At 51.8% G+C, this 19,265-nt stretch overlaps 2 protein-coding genes across 4 annotated transcripts in view; one reads left to right on the top strand and one right to left on the bottom strand.

Moving 5' to 3' along the window:
* DNPH1 (2'-deoxynucleoside 5'-phosphate N-hydrolase 1) overlaps window positions 1–3,097 on the bottom strand; it is a 38,401-nt gene extending 35,304 nt beyond the window's left edge. The window contains exon 1 of the mRNA XM_079148115.1: window positions 2,963–3,097. The gene's annotated coding sequence lies outside the window, so the exon portion shown is untranslated. The remainder of the gene's footprint in view (window positions 1–2,962) is intronic.
* Window positions 2,466–19,265, top strand: part of TTBK1 (tau tubulin kinase 1) — a 43,667-nt gene continuing 26,867 nt past the window's right edge. For 2 of the 3 annotated variants that reach the window (XM_079148086.1, XM_079148088.1), the window contains exons 1-12: window positions 2,466–2,699; window positions 5,824–5,985; window positions 10,982–11,129; window positions 11,438–11,511; window positions 11,698–11,838; window positions 12,614–12,718; window positions 13,067–13,132; window positions 13,588–13,680; window positions 13,761–13,886; window positions 15,925–16,079; window positions 16,949–17,180; window positions 17,419–17,594. In XM_079148086.1, coding sequence (XP_079004212.1) covers window positions 5,878–5,985; window positions 10,982–11,129; window positions 11,438–11,511; window positions 11,698–11,838; window positions 12,614–12,718; window positions 13,067–13,132; window positions 13,588–13,680; window positions 13,761–13,886; window positions 15,925–16,079; window positions 16,949–17,180; window positions 17,419–17,594 — 1,424 coding nt within the window. In that variant the 5' untranslated portion in view covers window positions 2,466–2,699; window positions 5,824–5,877. The remainder of the gene's footprint in view (window positions 2,700–5,823; window positions 5,986–10,981; window positions 11,130–11,437; window positions 11,512–11,697; window positions 11,839–12,613; window positions 12,719–13,066; window positions 13,133–13,587; window positions 13,681–13,760; window positions 13,887–15,924; window positions 16,080–16,948; window positions 17,181–17,418; window positions 17,595–19,265) is intronic. The other variant, XM_079148087.1, reaches the window with a different exon arrangement.

Here is a 19,265-nt window from a genome sequence, read left to right as displayed (position 1 = left end):
TAAAAGTAGTCAGAAGAGTAAAGGACATATTACATATAGAGATAGACAAGGATAATTATAGATTTCTCATCAGAAGCAATACTAGCTGAAGACAGCAGAGCGGTATTTAAAAAATAAAAAGAACATCTAAACTTTATTTTTTGTTATCTTCTGTCCTCCAGTATGATCAGTGGTCAGACTTTAAAAGGAAAAGGACCTGTGAGCTTAACTTTGGCTACAGCAAAGAAATGAGTAGGAGACAGTGAGAAGGGCCAACAGCGATGGAACGGGGAGAGCAGGTTGAGCTCCAGGGGTCCCGTTATTTGCAGAGAGGAAGGCTCAGGGTGTCAACTGGGCATAAGAAGGAACCGTTGTGTTGGACGAGACAACGGTCCATGGGGAGCACCCAGCACACACTCATGCATTCCTTCTTCAGCTTTCAGAGCAGCATTTTTAAAGTACCACAAACAATTGCTTACCTAGAATTCAAACCCAATACTCAGATCAGACTGTGTCTCTTTTCTGCTCAAAACTCCACAGTGATTCCTTATCTAAAGGATGCTGCCTCTGAGACAGAGATAGTCATGTAGTAGCTTTATTGGGAAGTGCTCCGGTGATCAACATCAGTGGAGGGGTGAAGAAAGTGATATTGAGCAGAGGGGGGGCAGCTGAACTCTGATGCAGTTTCAGTAGAAGCCTCAGTCGGAGGGAGAGGGAGTAGGGGGATGGGAATGCGAAAGGCAGTAGAATGAATCAGACATAACTTTGTTCACATATGAATACACAACCAGTGTAATTCCACATCATGTACAATCACAAGAAAGGGAAGTTATACTCCCTGTATATATGATACGTCAAAATGCACTCTACTGTCATGTATATCTAAAAAGAACAAACAAAAAAAATTAAAAAGAAGACTCAGTTGATCCTACTGTAGTTTTGAAAAATTTCAGACAGCTGTCCCAAGTTAGGATGAAGGGACAAGGTTTCTATACTCACAGGATAATAAGTTAAATGTGGGATACCCCTGGAAAGGGGTATGATCTTGGCCAAGCTCAATTCCCAAAGAGAGAGTCATTCCAGAGCAGCCAGCCCCACCCACACTTCAAGTAGCTGGCGAAATTATACCTAGACTTTTTTTCAGCATAGGGGACTGAACCCAGGGTGTTATACATGCAAGTGTTTTACTACTGAGTTATACCCCTAAACCTGAATACCTAGATTTTTTAAAGGGGGATCTGCATATCTCACCATAGTATCCACTTCACTTCCAAAACCCAAATGAATAAAATCCAATCATGTTAGAATGATACACAAGGCCTTTCATGATCTTGCCTTACCATCCCCAGCCTCATGCTGTCTTCTGGAAGTCACTCCCTCCCTCTGCCCAGGTCCCATTTATCAGTTGGCAAATTCCCACTCATCCTTCAAATTTATAATTGAAATTGCTTCCTCTGAGAAGCTTGCCTTGACTACTCTTGCAGACTCAGTGATCCTTTCTCCCAGCATGGCACTTAGGTGCATGGACTTTGGGATCAGGATCCAAGTTCTACCTTGCTAGCCATGTAATCTAATGCAAATTACTTAACATCTCTGTACCTCTATTATCTTAGTTTTCTCATTCATAAAATGGGGGGTAACAATAGTTACTCTTATGTCATAGTGTAGTTAAAAGGAATAAATGAATTAATATGTGTAAAGTTAATTAGTGTCTGGCAGAAGTAAATGGCTGCTGCTATTATTATTGTTGTTGCTGCTGAAGATGCTCAGCATGCATTTGTGGAAGACATACACAATGGAAGGATGGAAGGAAGAAAGGAGGAATTGACGAGACAGAGTGCAGAGTACATTCAAAGTACTCCCCATCTGTCATATTCCCTTATGGGCACATGTTGGGGAAGAATTTTTAATGTCACAGTAAAGAGTGTGTATCTTATTTGGTAAGCAGTTAGACACAATAGCAGAGTTTGTCAACAGATGGGAGAAGAGGCCAAAGAAATAGAGGTTAAGTTAGGAGATAAGGCATATGTGAGGTTGAGTTAAGAACTACAGGTAATTACAGGGGGTTCAAGCGTGGGATGGTTAGAAGAGGTGGGTGGTGGAGATTTATGGGAGGTTAGGGGAAATGGCTTTAGAGAAAAGTAATAAGAACATCTGGAGGATGTAGTGGGGGAGTTAGGTGAAACAGAGTGACAGGGACATTCTGGAAGTGGAAAGATAAAGAGTGATGGAGACAGGTAAGGTTTATGGGGACAGGTAAAAAGTGACGGGGCCCTCCCTGGGCATGGGGTCAAGTGAATGGTAGAGACCAGTAAGGAGGACCTGCTGGAGCAGATCCAACTAAGGGAGTCCTATGCTGGAGGAATGTAGAGAGGAGCAGGGTGGAACGTGATGTCAGAGAAAGGGCGGTGATGTAAGGGCCGGGCGGTGGGGCGGTGATGTCAGGGCTGGTGCTGATGCTGGCGGCGCAGTGCATTGTGGGCAGCTCCCCGCTCTGCCACCGCCGCCGCCGCGGTCGCCCGAGGAGGATCGGGGCCGGGCCGGGCCGGGATGGTCCGGTTCCGGAGGCCGCCGCCGCCGCCGCCGCCGGAGGGAGCGGGCCGCACAGCGCCGCACTGAGCCGCCCCCGCCCCCGCCCCGCCCCGGCCACGGGGGATGCGCCGCCCCGAGCCGCTGCCTCCGCCGCCGCCGCAGCCGCAGCCGCAGCCGGCACAGAGCAGGTGAGGCGGGGCGGGGCCGGGCGGGCAGGCCGGGGGTCGGGACGGGGGCTCCTGGGGGGGGGCTCATCGGGCCTCGGGCTGGCTTACCTCCCAGCGCAGCCGGCTCCGGCTCCCCCTCCCCGCTGCCGTCGCCGCTGCCGGAGCTGGGACGCTGGCCTACACAGCCTGGGCCGCAGCCCGAGGCCTGGAACCGCTCCCTGCCCCCGCACACAGACCCACCCTCTCCAGCCCGTCCTCCGGGGATTTTGCCCCTCTCTACTCACCTCCGTCCCCTCTCCCTATGGCTTCGCGCCGGACTCTTCTGTCAGCTCTGACAAGTCATTCAGCCTCTCCAGACCCTCTCTCCCTGGTCCTCGGTCCTTCCATTCCTCCCACTATTCTCTTTTACCTACTTCCTCACCCGTCAACTCTGCCCCCAAACGCTCTCATGGTCCTGTCACTTCTTCAACTGTCATCATGATCTCTCACCTGTCATCATGATCTCTCACTTGTCTCTATCTTACCAGCCCCCTTCTATAATCTTGTCACTCCACATCCCTTCCATTCCCTTCTGCTCTCTTCCACACCTCCTTTCACCTGTTCCCATTACCCCTCATGGATCTGTCTGCTTTATGACACCTTACCTGGGCTCCCAGATGCCCACACACACCTGGTCCACATCTTGCATAGTTACAGATCAACACTTATATTCACATACTATGATACACTCCCAAGCACTTAGGACACACACACACACACACACACACACACACACACACACACACATCACTGGTCCCACACTCCCATACATGCGCACTCTGAGACATTCCTACAAACCTTCTCACCAAATTGTCTTTCTCACTACCTGAAGGGCAGGAATGGGGTAGTCACATTTCTCATGTTTGTGTCTTCTACCCCAGTCTGAGCTGAACATAGTCCTGAAGTAGACAGGAACAGGAAGGACAGAGGAGAGGGAGCAGCATGTCTCCCTTTTCCACCTCACCTGTTCTGTTCCTTTTAAGTTTGCCTGTCGTAAAATGGGAGTAGGACGCAAATTCTCCTCATCCACCTACAGAATCCACCTTCACAAGACTGGAAGGCCCACCAGAGATCACCCAGTTCAACTTATTTATTTATTTATTTATTGTGGTGCTGGCTGGCGATGGAACTCAGGGTCTCATAAATGCTAGGGAAGCATTCTACCATTGTGCTATACCCCCAGCCCTCAACTTCTTTTTATTTTTATTTATTTTTTGATGTTACTTGAACATGCTAACCATTTTCTCAAATCACTGAGCTACACCTCTAGCCCAAGTTCAACTTTTTAAGGGCCTCTCCTCACCAGTTCAATTATTTCTTCAGTCTTGTCCTCAGTCTGTCTCCTCCACCTTTATTCCAGAACTCTATTCCTACTTTTCCCTTCATCCTTCCATTGCCCTCACTGCCCTCCAAATTGCCCCATATCCCACTTCAGCAGGAGGGAAGAGTATGGATTAGAGGAAACAGCTGAGTTTAGTCATTTCAAGAAAAAGAATGACAGTGTGGCTTCCCATGAAGAATCTCTTCTTTACATGTCTGCCACATGACCCATGACCTGTTGAAGGATTTCCCATCCTGCCCCCTTAATCAAAATATCTAGAAACAGGACCCCTGGAAATTATCTCATCCTCAGGAAAGTTGGGTTAATGTAGTTCCCACCACATCTATAGATAGCTTTAGCCACTTACCCTCCTCTCCAGCCTCCCTCCCACCTCCAGTCCCCAACTTAAGTAACTTTCTTCTTTCTCTTCTATGTGTGACTCTCCAGGGTCACCATGAGGGCACAGCATCCTGCATGTAAAAACTGTGAGGGAAAGAGGAGAGGACAAGATTCTGGTTCCAAATCCTGTTCTGGATTGGCAGAGACCTAGAAAGTACATACCTACACACATGCACAATACAGACAGACAGACACCAAACTACATATAAGCACACACAGACACAGACATACAGACATAGACACACAAATACACAAATGCATACACATGGAATAGCACACAGACACACTAATAGCCATACACAGAGAAAGGTACACATACACTCACACCAAGGGATACATGCAGAGACACACACTTATACACACACATTTCTCTGGGTAATATGTGCCTGGCTTTCCCACCCCTCACAGTTGGGACACTCCTCCTGATGTTTACCTTTTGCTCATTCTAATGCCTTCTGGTTCTTTCTAGTTGATTCCTGAGCAGACCCAGAAAGATGTGGTCAGAGGCTCTCACCCCATGCCCCTTCATCTGCTACTATCTGTCACTCCTGCCTTCTGCTAGGCTGCTTCCCACTGTCCTGCTCTCCCCAATTCTACCTGACTTTGTCCCTTCAGAATGATCACAGGGCTGGCATCCCTCTGAAATTTATATCTTGAGTCCATCATCTTGTGTTCACCCCTGGCTCACATCCTGGCTCTCCAGCCCGCGGCTGTGTGGGTCTCTCACTGTTAGAAAGGTGAATGCCCCTCAGCAGCTGCATCTTCCTTACTTAGTACCATCCTCAAGAGGCTGTCTTGTATCTCCTCATTTTCTTGATGATCATATCTCCATGGTTGGTTATCAGGTCACTGTGATTTGGGTCTTCCCTGGGTCACCCCTTGATCATTAGTCTTCCCTTTTTACTAAGTTTCTGATGCACAGCTCTTTGAGCATTTTGTGGCACAGAGGAGATATGGGTGCTGGGGACCACCAATGGACCACTCAAGACTGGTCCTTCTGGGCTTCGTTGCTCCCTACACAAGCATAAATCCCAGTTTAGTATGATCCCTTGGTCGGTGAGTCTTCTCCACATTAGTAAGCATGTCTCTTTGGTAAAACGTTTTTCCCATTGCCTGTTCACATATCATTGTCCTTTCCTTTTTTCATCAATATATGTGTCCTGTTGCTGTTTTTCACATTTCCAGTTTGTATTTTGTATCTTTTCCATTGACCTCCATCATGGAGCAGTGCTCCCCCCCACCCCCCACCCCGTGAGCCCTATAGCATCTGCCCAGTGGGTTCAGGAAGGATGCCTGCCGGCTGAGTGGAGGAGCTCTTCTCCAAATCTGCCAGGTGGTCCTGGGTCAGCAGCCTGTCCCACTCACAGCCCCTCCCCATTCCCCCAGGTAGATGGCCCCCCCAGGGCAGGCCCTGCGGACACCCCTCCCTCGGGCTGGCGGATGCAGTGCCTAGCGGCCGCTCTTAAGGACGAAACCAACATGAGTGGGGGAGGGGAGCAGGCCGACATCCTGCCGGCCAACTACGTGGTCAAGGATCGCTGGAAGGTGGTGAGTGACCCGGCGAGGCAGAGGGAGGGGCGAAGAGCGGGAGGAGAGAACCTGAAGACTTGTTAATACAGGTGCCCTTGGCGCCTCTATACTAAGAGGGAGGTGTCCCTGGGCTCATTTGTATACTACTTGCAGGTCATTGTTTTTGCCCACACATGTGGACAATCGCTTTTTCCCAGTGCTCTCTCTCCAACCCCGCCCTCTCTCACCCCTTTCCCGGCCAGGTCACGTTGCTCGGGCCCAGCCTGGAACAACTCCTGGTTGGATGTCTGGCCAGGAGCTGCAGAACCTGGGGTGCGGAGGAGGGAGGGGTGGGGGAGGGACCTCTTTCTCTGCCGGACCTCAGGGAAGTGGGGGTGAATGAACATGTGTTCCTCCGCTTCGGCAGAGGATGGAAAAGCCTGGGTGTGAGAAAAAGAGGCCCTGCGGGCAGCTCCCACCGCAACCGCACTCCATCTTCTCCATCCATCCTCCTCCCCTCGCCGGTTGCTGCGGCAGGTGCAACACGCCGAGACTCCATTTCCCAGCGTGCCTTGCTCATCCAGCCCAGGACTTCAGGCTGCTCGGCCTGCTGGGAGTTGTAGTCCGAGCCTTCGCGGGCCTGGGTGGAGGGAGCAAAGTGAGGGTTGAGGGAATGATAGTGTCTGGGGAAGAACCTATGGTAAATTAGCCCCCGTCCCACCACCCTTTCTTTTCGTCGTTTAAGAGCGCTCTGGTGTCCTCATCATTATGGAGACGAGATGACATGGGGGAAACCAGTGTGTGAGGTTGTGGGTCTGCAAGGGAGTGGGAAGCCAGGAGGAAGGGCAGGAGAATGACAGAGGTCAGGTTTACACACGTGTGTGTGTTCGCGCGTGCGCACCGGCGTGCTTTGGTGGGAGGGAGAAGGCTCAGCTCACCTCGGGTTTGGGTTTGGAGGGGAGGGTGGGGTCTGGGTGCAGGCGGGTCTCCATGGAAACAGTCACCGGCGTCTTCGGTCCCCTAGAGGTCCGGGAAAGAGGTAAAGGGTGGGGGTGGGTCGGAAGGGGAGGAGAGGAGGAGACACTAGCGAAGAGTTTAGGAGCTAGGTCCACAGGGGGACTTCCTGAGAGGAAGAGTAGGAAGGATAGTCATAAAAGGAAGGAGGGTATGGCAAAGTGAGGAGTGTTCCTCCAAGACCCCCTGGGTCCCTAGCTTAGTTTATGGCAGATGGGAAACAGAATGGCATTTGCACCCAATCGGTGAGAAAAGAGTGTTCACACACGCGCTGATTTTAGGCTAGGACTTCCTTGTGCTTTGTGAGGGAGGGAATGGGGTATGAGTGGGGCAAGAAATGGCAAAGGGAAGCTGGGGAAGAACGAGAATACTCTTTTGCCAGACCCAGGGCTTCTCCTTACCCCCTGTCCCTGCCCCAGAAGAACTGGAGACTGAGAGGCCAGGTGCACTCCTTAGTGAGGGGTGTCACTGAGATGGGAGGCAGAACTCTGGAACCAAGAAAAAACTGCCTAGAGATGGGCTGTGGCCAGGAAAATATGAGGGTCAATGGCAATAGATGGAGCACTTAAAAATGAAATCATTTTGTCCTTCTTGAGGGGTGCTTATCAGAATCAGAATACAAACAGCAATAAAAACTTAGTATTTGTTTTGCTCTACTGTTGTCAGGAGCTGTGCAACATGCCTTACGTGGTTACCTCAACAACTTATGCAGGAGATATTGCTATTCTTCCCATTTCACGGTTGTGGAAACTGAGGCCTAGGATTAGCTTATTTCCTAAATTCCATAATTGGTAGGGGAAACCAGATCTGTCTAACTACTGGGTCAACACAGTCACCAAAAATCAGCCCATCCACAGAGCTGAAGGGACCTTCATGACCAATTGTAGTCTGATTCTCTTCATTTTACAGAGGAGGAAAAGCGGAGACTCAAAACATTTAAGAAATTCACCCAGGTCCCTCAGAGTTGACCAAGAACCAAGGTCGCCTTCTTCCTAAGTAAATGCTGGTCCTATTGTGTCAAATTTCGTCTCCAGTTTAGGGAGCTTCTTCATCAGGGGTTGAGATCATGAAAAAATGTGGGAGGAGGGGAGGAACATGGTCTGGCAAAGGGAGATTGAGAGAATATTCCTGTTCAGGGGCTTTGGGCAGGGCTGCGTTGTGACTTTTATGGACCTGTGCCACTTTTGCCTTCATGGCTCCTTCTTCCATAATAAAGCACTAAAAATTGTATTTTATGACTAGATTCATATAAAAGGAATATAGTCATCTATCAGATTTTTCTCTTTAACCTAAAAGTTCATTTTTTTTCTCCTTCTGACTTCGAAATAAAACATTTTCATGAATCTCAAATAGTATCAGGAGCTTAGTCACTGTGTTCAATAGAAAAGTGGGCTCTAGCCAGGCACAATGGCACATACCTGTAATTCCAGTGGCTCGGGAGGCTGAGGCAGGACGATCGCCAATTCAAAGTCAACCTCAGCGACTCAGCAAGGCCCTAAGCAACTCAGTGAGATCCTGTCTCTAAATGAAATATAAGAAAGGACTGGGGACATGGCTCTGTGGTTAAGTGCCTCTGGCACCAAAAATTAAAATTAAAAAAGAAGAAGAAGAAGAAGAAAGAAAAGTGGGCCCCAGCCATGGGGCAGGTGGAGGAGCGGTACTGGTCGAGTGCTCCCTGTGAGCTCCTGGCCAGAGAGGGTTTCTCTGGCAGGGTAGGCATAAGGAAGGAACCAAGGAAGGAGAAGCAGGCTCTGTCTGGAAATGAAGGCGAAACAGAAACACCCTTGGGCACCCTGGGAAGTTGGGGAGTAGGTGTCAGAACTGTCTCTGCTGCTCTGAGTGAGCCTTCCTTTCCTCCAGCAAGCACTTGGGAGGAATTCAACCCCGGCAGCCCCGGGTCGAATCTCAACCCTCGCACTTTTAAACTGATGTGGTTCAGGGCTCCTCACAACACAGTGGATTCCACACCACTGTGGATTCTGCCTCCATTGCCTGGGTTCTTTGAAACCCAGCTTTGCTATTAGGGTGGCCCCAGGTGAGCCACTGCCCTCCCCATGTCAGTTTTCCCTTTGTGCACAACAGGGACTCATGTGACCTTCCTCACTGGTGCTTCTCCGATGAAGCCTTGGGGATTCACTGTCTGTGAACTGGGGATGTCTTGCTGCTCACTCCCCTGCCTTCCCTTGTACTCACACATAGCAAACCAGAGAGGTATCTAGAAGATATTAGCATTTCCCTGGAGTTTGAAGTTCCCAGAGGAAAATGTGCCATTGTGTCCCTTGAGTCTGCTTCAGTCCCCTCTGGTTCTGAAATTCTCCCAGTCTGACTAACTCATCACAAGCAGAAAGCTACTCTGGTTTCTCAAGGTCCTTCTTTCCTCCTTTCCTTCCTGAGCACAGGAAGCTTCATGTTCCCACTTAGCCTTTGTATTTTCAATCTTTCCTTCACTCTTTTCTCTCTGGAGTGATTTCGATTATAACCTTCTGGAACTCCCATCTCAGTCCTCCAGCTAGCTCTGCCCTGGGCTCTTCCTCCCTCCAGTTCGGTTTTATCCACCATTCAACAGTCATTCTTGGAGTGGCAGGAGCAGGAGGTGGCAGAAACGCAGGAGTTTACCTGCTGGGCCATCAGAACCCAGCTACACTGGTGAGGTAGAGCCAACAGGACACATGAGGGTTCAAAGAGGGCAGGCCACCCATGTGGGCAGGCTCTCTGCAGAGGTGAGAATCAGCTGTACATTTTTTTTTTTTTTTTTGTGGTACCAGGGATTGAACCCAGGAGCACTTTACCACTGAGTCATATCCCCAGCCCTTTATATTTTATTTAGAGACAGGGTCTCGTTGGAGTTGCTTAGAGACTCACTAAGTTGCTGAGGCTAGCTTTGATCTCCCAAATCCTCCTGCCTCAGCCTCCTGAGTCACTGGGATTACAGGTGTGCACCACTATGCCCAACCAGTTGTACATCTTTATTAACCCAAACTTAGAACTCAGTGCCTTCTTCCTGTTCCCCTTTCACTGCCAACAGTATCTTTACCCACCCAAGACCCCTGGACCTCTCAGGTGAACTGATTTCCCATGCCCCTGGCTAGGGTGCACATGCTAGGTAAGCACTCAACCACAGAACTACATCCCCATCCTTTTTTATTTTTTATCTTGAAACAGGGTCTTGCTAAGTTGCTTAAGCTGGCCTCAAACTTGTGACCCTCCTACCTCAGCCTCCCGAGTAGCTGGGATCACAGATGTGAAGCCAAAATGATTTTTAATCCCTCTCCATAACTCTGCTCGTCTTCCCTGGCAGCTCTTCCTCACAGTTCTCAGCCCTTCTCACCATCTGCGCTGGGAGGCTGCAGGAGGAGGGCCTCAGGGGTCAGTCATGAGGTTATATTCTTCTCCAAAGCTCATTCCTGCCCTGCTCCAACAGCACCCTGCCCTGGAGAGGAGACTTTGGGCCTCTGACCAGGGACCTTGGGTGTGATGTGAGCTTCTTCAGTGGGCATGGGTCGTTGACACCCTTCACTGAGTCTCACCCGCCCCTGGTATTCTCTCCCTCCATGAACATCTTTCAGAAGACTGACAGCCCCAGGAAGTGTCAGCTCCCATCCTGAGGCTGAGAGGTTCTGGAATTATTTTTCCTTTTGTTTGGGGTCTCAGCACTGGGGGAATCAGAAAAGAAGAGAACCAGAGCAGCCTATGATCTCTTTAGTACTCTATATAGACAGGCTCATCTGCGTGTCTGCATTTAATCGCAGATCTCTTAATTTTTCTACTCTGACATCTGGCCCTGTGCGTGTGTGTGTGTGTGTGTGCATACACATGTGCACATGTGTGTGGTTGTATATCCATGGCTGAACTGTCTGTCTGGAGGCACTAGGAGAGGAAGGGAGGCAGGGGACACTGATGGGATGAAGCTAGGAAAAGAGACGTGGGCTCCTCCCTTCCCCCATCAGTGGAGGAGCCAGTGCACAGTAGTGGAATGAGGAGCTGCTCTGATCCCTAGGACTCCTCTCCTCTATCTCTGTAGCTGAAGAAGATCGGGGGCGGGGGCTTTGGTGAGATCTACGAGGCCATGGACCTGCTGACCAGGGAGAACGTGGCCCTTAAGGTGGAGTCAGCCCAGCAGCCCAAGCAGGTTCTCAAGATGGAGGTGGCTGTGCTCAAAAAACTACAAGGTATGGGCCCAGGGCATGGGGATGGGGGATGATGGAGCTAGGGGCTGATAGAGTGGGAACAGTCTCAGAGAGTGATGGGATGAGGCCGTGTTGGTGATGACAGAGTTGAGATGGGTCTGTGGCTTAAAGGAGGTGATGAGCCAGAGAGTAAGAGAGAAGATGGGGCTAAGGGCAGGGGGAGGAGACGGTAGAGGCATCCATGGGTCCACGGAGCTGGGAGGCAGGAGCAAGAGTTCAGCCGCCTATCTTGAGATTGGAAGTGAGGAGGAAAGAGCAGGAGTTGGGAGGTCCTTGTCTGTGCCCCTCAGGGAAGGACCACGTGTGCAGGTTCATTGGCTGTGGCAGGAACGAGAAGTTCAACTACGTGGTGATGCAGCTGCAGGTGAGTCCTCCCGGTGACCCTCCAACCTCCCTCTCAAGAAGGGAGAGGCTGTGCCTCAGGGTAGGGAGCAGGGAAGGGAGACTGTGGCCCCAGCAGGGAATGAGCGCGCTGGGGCGAGGCTGGGCGGAGTATCACAGTGGTGGTGGATGGTGCAGCTGAGGCCGGTCTGCGTCCCCAAACCCTCAGGGCCGGAACCTGGCCGACCTGCGCCGCAGCCAGCCGCGAGGCACCTTCACGCTGAGCACCACCCTGCGGCTGGGCAAGCAGATCCTGGAGTCCATCGAGGCCATTCACTCTGTGGGCTTTCTGCACCGTGACATCAAGCCGGTGAGTGCTGCCCCCCACTCTTCCTCTCCATCTCTGGGTGCCTGGTTTCTTCATGATGACAGTGGCTGGGCTGGGTCAAACTCTTGTACCCAAACCCCTCCTGCTCTCTACTCCAAACCCCATCTCCTCTCCCTGCTGCCCATGAGCACACAATCCTGCCCAGCCCCCGCCTCCATTTTCCACTCTTCTTCATCCCTCACCCATGACCTGAGTAGCCCTTGAACCTAGAAAGGTGACAGGGTTGGGGAAGGACAAAGGGATTAAGGGAAGGAGACTGAGGGTTGGGGCTTGGTAAGGAATTCCAGGTAGCCAATTTTATGGTATCTGGGATCTTGGTGCTAGAAAAAACATCCCATTTTAAAGGGATGAAAACTGAGGCCCAGAAAGATTAGTTGAGTGGCCCAAGGACACACAGCAAGAACAATGTAGATCTGCTACATTGGACAGTTGCACCAAACCACACTGCCTTGCTGGGGAGGGCCAGGACCTAGGGCTGGGCAGATTGGGGTTCGAAGCCCAGCTGGGTTATCACTTGCTGTGTGCTCTCAGAGAAGTCCACTCACCTCTTTGACCTTCAGCTTCCTCAACCCTAAAATGAGGATAATCACACCTGCCCTGCAGATGAGGTACCTTGACTGCGGCATCCATGTAAACAGGGACGCTTTCCTTGGGTGTGAGACTAGGTGGGGCTGGGGGTTCTTCCCCAGCTGCAGAGCTATTTCTTGGGGAGTTCTGGGGTTGGAGCCCCTGGGGCTCACAGCTCGTCTTTCTCCAGTCCAACTTTGCCATGGGCAGGTTGCCCTCCACCTACAGGAAGTGCTACATGCTGGACTTTGGGCTGGCCCGGCAGTACACCAACACCACAGGGGATGTTCGTCCGGTGAGTACCACTGCACACAGAGCTCTGGGCTTTCAGGCCAGTGACACACTCCCGCCCCACCCCACCCCACCCCCTGATGTGGGGACCCTTTACCAACTTTTCTTGCAGCTACTTAAGCTGGCCTGGCCTTGTCTTCAGCATCAGCATCCCCAGCTCTTGGGTCAACCCAGCCTGTCCCTCCCCACTGCCTGGGCCCTTGGCGGATACCACAGTCACACTCTCTGACTTTTCTGCTGTCTGGCAGGTGGAGGCAGGCCAGGGGTCAGGGTCCCATTGGTAGTAGGACCAAGATGTGGCTGAGGTCAGGGGTAATGGGTGAGGTTCCTGGTTGTGATCTCTCCTCTGCAGCCTCGGAATGTGGCCGGGTTTCGGGGCACTGTTCGCTATGCATCAGTCAATGCCCACAAGAACCGGGTGAGTGACAGAGGCTGGGCTGAGGGATGGGGCAGAATGGGCAAGGATGGGTGAAGTGCACTGCCAGGGAAGGGAGTAGGCCTGGCAGCTTATGTCAGGGTGGAGAGAGGAGCGGGGCAGGGGCTGGAGTGAATCTGCATGGTGGAGACCCTGGCTTGGAGGAAGTCTCCACTCTTGGCTCCCCAGGATGTTACTTTCTTCCTTTTCTTCAGGGATTCCATCCCTTCTGTTCCCACTACAAATTATTGTGGGTCAGCAAAGTATACACAAAAGTTCTGACTATGGAATCCATGTGCATGGGTGGGTCAGGAGCTGTGTCCTCAGGGAGACCCCAGCTCTGTGCACAGGGACCTGTGTGCCAGCATCCCTGACAGATGCCCCTCAGAGAAGGGTCAGTTGCCTATTCCCAGGGAAGGACCTGAGAGCTGTGGGTGACTCCCTCCCCACCCCCACAGGAGATGGGCCGCCACGACGACCTATGGTCCCTCTTCTACATGCTGGTGGAGTTTGCAGTGGGCCAGCTGCCATGGAGGAAGATCAAGGACAAGGTGAGACCCACACAACTGGGTCCAAGGAGGCAGGGGCGGGGCACTGTGTTCCATCTTCCCCACCCTCTTCTTGCCTTCAGGAACAGGTGGGAATGATCAAGGAGAAGTATGAGCATCGGATGCTGCTGAAGCACATGCCATCAGAGTTCCACCTCTTCCTGGACCATATCGCCAGCCTCGACTACTTCACCAAGCCTGATTACCAGGTGGGAGCCTGGGACTTGCTCCTGCAGCCCTGGACACCACTCTGGGGGTGACCATCTTTCAGCAGAGCCCATTCCCATCGAGGCCTGGAGCTGACTCTGAGCACCTCCCCCTGGTCTTCTAACTGCACCAAACTGTTCTGTACCCTTCCTTGTAAACAGTAGTAACAGCTAAGATGTATCAAGAGCTGGCTCTGTTCTTAGTGCCATTTAAGCTTCAGAAGAAGCCTTTGATGACAATTGGATAATGTTATTATTCCAATACATAACAATTCCTGAAGCCACGTGCTTTCAAATACATTACGCCAAAACTCTGCAGGAAGCCACATGGAATGATGGTTCCCGTTTCACAAATGGGGAAAGTGAGGTGTGGTATCATGGTTTGGAGCAGGACTGGGCTCAGGTACAGTCGGGCATTGTTTAATGGCAAGGATGCAGTCTGAGAAATCTGTTCCTAATTTGTCATCGTGAATATCACAGAGTGCAGTTACTCAAGCCCAGAGGGAACGTCTACTGCACACTTAGGCTGTGCAGTGTGATGTCTGTGTGGTACAGCCCATTTCTCTGAGGGCCATGATGAACAAAATGAGATTAAATCAAGCAAGAGAGAAAATGATGCGAACAAGTGATGCAGCAAAGCTGAGATGCGCTGCGCTGTCATGCTCGGGTTCTGTTTTATAGTGGACTTTTTTTTTTTTTAATAAGTGGAGGGAGTACACTCTAACATAATTATAAAAAGTATATATCAGGTATGAAACATAATTGAATTTTTTTTCAGTACTGGGAATGGAAGCCTGGGCCCTCTACCACTGAGCTACATCCTTTTTATGTTTTATTTTGTAGCAGAATCTCACTAATTTGCCCAGGCTGACCTCAAAATTGCAATCCTCCTACTTCGGCCTCGGAGTCTCTAGGATTTCAGGCGTGTGCTGCTGTGCCTGGCTTATGTGTATTATATTTTTATACAACTGGCCATGTAATAAGTTTGTTTACCCCAGCATCTCCACACTGAGTATGCATTGCACTGTGACATTATGATGGCTATGACTTAACAGGTGACAGGAAATTTTCAACTCCACTATAATCTTATGGGACCATTGTCACGTATGCAGTCTGTTGTTGACGAAGACGCCATTATGCATTGCATGACTGTGCATCTGACTCCAAGTCCAGTGCTCTTTCCGAGGCACCTTCATCATGCCCAATGGGACCCACTGACCCTGATTGGGAGATGGGGGACGTGTCAGCTGTGCTCCACCAGGAGAGCACTGTGGGCTAGGCACAGTACTGCACCCTGTGGGAAGCCCAGACACTGTGGGTCACATAGTAGGCACTTGAGCAAGTGGGTACTCCACAGAGAGCACCTGTCTGAACTCTTAAGAGACCCAATTCAGAAGTGTAATGATCTGGGGGCTTCAGAGGGTCTGTAGCTGCCTGCTACTTCCTGAGTCCAGAACTCTAGTTGCTGACAGAGGTGCCCCCTGACCCTGGCTTAGCCTCATGGGGTCCTCCAGACCATATGGCTGTGAGCATCCCCTGCTGGGCTCAGCACCTACTGCTGGAATGGGCAGACAGGTGTGTGAGCAATTCAGATGGATGCACCACGTCCAGCGAATACAAGGGAAGCCATGTGGGAGGGAAGTGAGGTGTCACAGAAGAGGATGGTGGGAGAAGCACCCCAGCAGGGGAGGCAGCTTGTGCAGAGCATGACCCCATGCAGAAACTCCCAGGGCTGCTGATTTGCCTGCTGAGACAGTGGGAATGACGGAGGCGTCTGGGGATGGTCATTGGGGAAAGATCTCAGAGGACTTGTGTCCAGCTGGTGGGGCTTAATCTAAGATGATAATTTGCATGCTTGTTTGCATATCTTGTGCATGTTTTCATTTAAAATCAATGTGCCCTTCTCCTTCCAATGCCCCTGTAGGCCCATCCCTGTCCTGGAAGTCCCCTCTCTTCTCCCTGCAATCCCAGCAACTGCCCCTTCCACCTGGCTAGCCCCGGGGTCACCTCTCTGTCCTCCCACCACCCCCACCCCCTGCAGTTGATCATGTCGGTGTTTGAGAACAGCATGAAGGAGAGAGGCATTGCTGAGAATGAGGCCTTTGACTGGGAGAAGGCGGGCACAGATGCCCTCCTGTCCACGAGCACCTCCACCCCACCCCAGCAGAACACCAGGCAGACAGCAGCCATGTTTGGGTGAGTCTCAGGAGGGGTGATGGCCGGTGGGGCAGCAGGCCAACTCCTGCCTGGAGCCGTTTTCCAGAAGCCAGCCCTTTCCTCCTCTTCCTACCTGGACAAGCTTGGTTGTCTCTCCTGTTCTTGGTGCTCAACAGCAGAGTTCTGGAACTTCAGGAAATTTTGCCACAACTCTAGCTCCTCATTTGGAGCTTTTGACCTTAGTGTGTCCCTGGGGGAACAAGGAATCCTAAGTGAAATGACCAGAGCCCCACAGTTTCCCTTCTCATCACTCATTAATTTGCAGAGCATGGCTTGGGGCTCCATAGAGAAGTCAGGCCACACCTTCAAAGTGCTTCTGCTGGATGTTAATGATGGTGGGGTCAGCAATTTCAGGACCAAGTGGCAGGCATAGAGACAGAGGTGGTCCAGGGAGGGGATGGATGGGAATGGTCAACCCAGGGCCACATTTAGGAGGGAGGCTCCATAGGACTTGCCAGCACACTATGGTGCCCAGTTCTGTAATGAGGCTGCTTAAGGAGCTCCAAGGTAGTTCTTTTTGGGCCTGTTCCTGGCTTTCAAGGAGGCCAGCCACTGAGGGCCATTAGAACTCCTGCAGGCCTCTGAAAGCCACAGGATCTCCTGAGTAAATAGAGCTAGGTGAGGACATGCCAATCCCCGGTGGTCTCCTCGATGACCCTGCCAACTTGAGTGATCTGCTCTCAGAGGGTTTATGGGCTGGGGACAGTGAAGAACCTAGGACACTTCCCTGCCAGACCTCCTCTGTGCCCATGTTCAGGGGTTTCCAGGGCCTGCACTGGTAGGAGGGGCCTTGGGAGAAGAGGGCACCCCTGCCAGCCTTGCCCATGGTCCCTTCCTGGTCTCTCCAGGGTGGTCAACGTGACCCCAGTGCCTGGAGACCTGCTCCGGGAGAACACTGAGGATGTGCTGCAGGGCGAGCACCTGAGCGACCAGGAGAATGCACCCCCAATCCTGCCTGGGAGGCCCCCTGAGGGGCTAGGCCCCAGTCCCCACCTTGTCCCCCACCCCGGGGGTCCCGAGGCTGAAGTCTGGGAGGAGACGGATGTCAACCGCAACAAACTCCGCATCAACATCGGCAAAGTAACTGCAGCCAGGGAGGAGGGTGTGATGGCCTCCCCCTATTCCCAACCCTTGGGTCTCCGACATGGTTCCTCCAAAGTGCCTTCTCCCCAGTCATGGCCTCTTGCCCTGCCTCCATTCCTGGTCCCCTCCACCACCCTGGCCTTGATCCATCTCAGCAGCTTCATCACCCCCATAGCTCTTTCACCCTGAGAAAGCCACCTTGTCAGCCCCAACTCATTGTACCCCTCTCCTACAGACCCCCTGTGTGGAGGAGGAGCAGAGCCGAGGTGTGGGAGTCCCCAGCTCCCCTGTGCGTGCCCCCCCAGATTCCCCAACAACCCCAGTGCGTTCTCTACGCTACCGGAGGGTCAACAGCCCCGAGTCAGAGAGGCTCTCCACAGCGGATGGGCGGGTGGAGCTACATGAGAGGAGGTGAGTCTGCAACTGGAGGGGGCAAAAGCAGCCCCTGATCCCCTCTACTTCATGTGGCTGGTCTGCAGGAAAGGCCAGGTGTGAAGCAGAGGCGGGGGTGGGTGGGGTCTCTAGGAAGGGTTGAGAATTATGCTCAGTTTGGGTTTAGACTCAGCCGGGGTCAGTGGTAGCCTGGGAGAGTTCCCAGCTCATGCCAGGTTGGGCCCATAAGGAGCCAGGGAAGAGTTTGTGGGCATGTTTCAGAACTTTCCTAATCACTAATTATAAATTCCTCAAGAGCAGGTGAGGTAGGGGTCCTGGAAGAAGGATTCAGGGAACTGCTGAAGAAGGGGACAGGGCAATATATTGGGGTTAGAGCTGAGGGATCTCAAGTCAAAGTGGGGGATGGGACCAGCAGGAACATGGCTGGTGGGAGGGAATATTGGAATGTGGAGCCCAGGGAAGCCTTTGGGATGTTGACCGTGTGTGGGGTGGCTTGTGGGGGCCACGGCCAGATCCCCATCAGAGCCATTAGTAGGTGGGACAACACTAGGTGAGATGCTTCCTGACTTTCTGGGGCCTCTGAGTGGGCTTTGCTCCACAGTGGGCCCTGGGCCTCCTCTGTACCAGGACTCAGCCCTGTGGTGGAGAAGGGTGTCCCTTCTGACACACACTCAGCATCTTTCCTTGTGACCTCCCTCCGCCATAGTCTCTTCTCCTGGACTCTGCCCCCAGATGTACTCCACCTCCAGGAAGGTGCACAGAACCTCTGTGGGGTGTGGACTTGCCCAAGTTGGTCCTCATTCACACACTCACGGGCTGGCCCTCCAGGCACTGAAGACCACACCTTCATCCGTATTCAGCCTGAAGTCCCTCAGCATGGAGAGTTCTGGACATGGAGACATGAGGAAGGGCAGTTGGAGGGATGTGAGTGGAGTCCGGGAGAGGTGCCCCGAGCAAGACAGTGCTGGAGAACTGCCTGCTTCTGGCCAACAATGAGCAAGTTGGTTTGGTCATAGTCAATCCTAGTTTTAGGAATAGTGGGGAAGGATAGGCCTAAGGAGAGAGTTTCTGGAAAGGAAAGTTCAGGATCTCATATGGCAGAGGGTGGGCTGCTCTCAGGCACGGGGAGCAGGAGAAAGTATGGAGAAGATGGAGAAGTATGGATTGCCTACCTTCCTGGCCCCTGTCTTCAAAACACACACATGCATGCATGCACACACGTACACACAGATCAGACCCTCATTTCCTTTGTTGTCATCTTTTTTCCTTATGTCCATCAAAACAAACTGTGCTCTCAGAAAAAGAAGTGATGGCCACCATTGATAGGGGTATATAAATATGAGACCCTGCATAGTATTTTATTTTAAGTCTCACTAACAGATTGATAAAAATATGGAGTAGAATCTGATCTGGCAATTTCAATGCAGGCTGGGCAGGAGTACTTTGAGAAAGGCCCACAGGTGATCCTGCTTTGCAACCCTCCTCCACAGCTAAAGAGCCACTGAACCACAGGCTTGGTCCTTGGGGAAGAATTAAGTCAGTCCTCTGCCCACAGCCAAATATGAGGACAGGGTCCAGACCCGAGATGAGTTAGATCTCAGGGTCTTCAAAGGGGTACCCCAGCATTAGGCAGATAACAGTTCTTTCTTGCACAGCATCCTGTCCCTCCGCACACTATTGTATAACCAA

The sequence above is a fragment of the Sciurus vulgaris genome (genome assembly GCF_902686455.1).
Source record: "Sciurus vulgaris genome assembly, chromosome: 7".
Taxonomy (NCBI): domain Eukaryota; kingdom Metazoa; phylum Chordata; class Mammalia; order Rodentia; family Sciuridae; genus Sciurus; species Sciurus vulgaris.
This window is presented reverse-complemented; position numbering and strand designations above follow the sequence as displayed.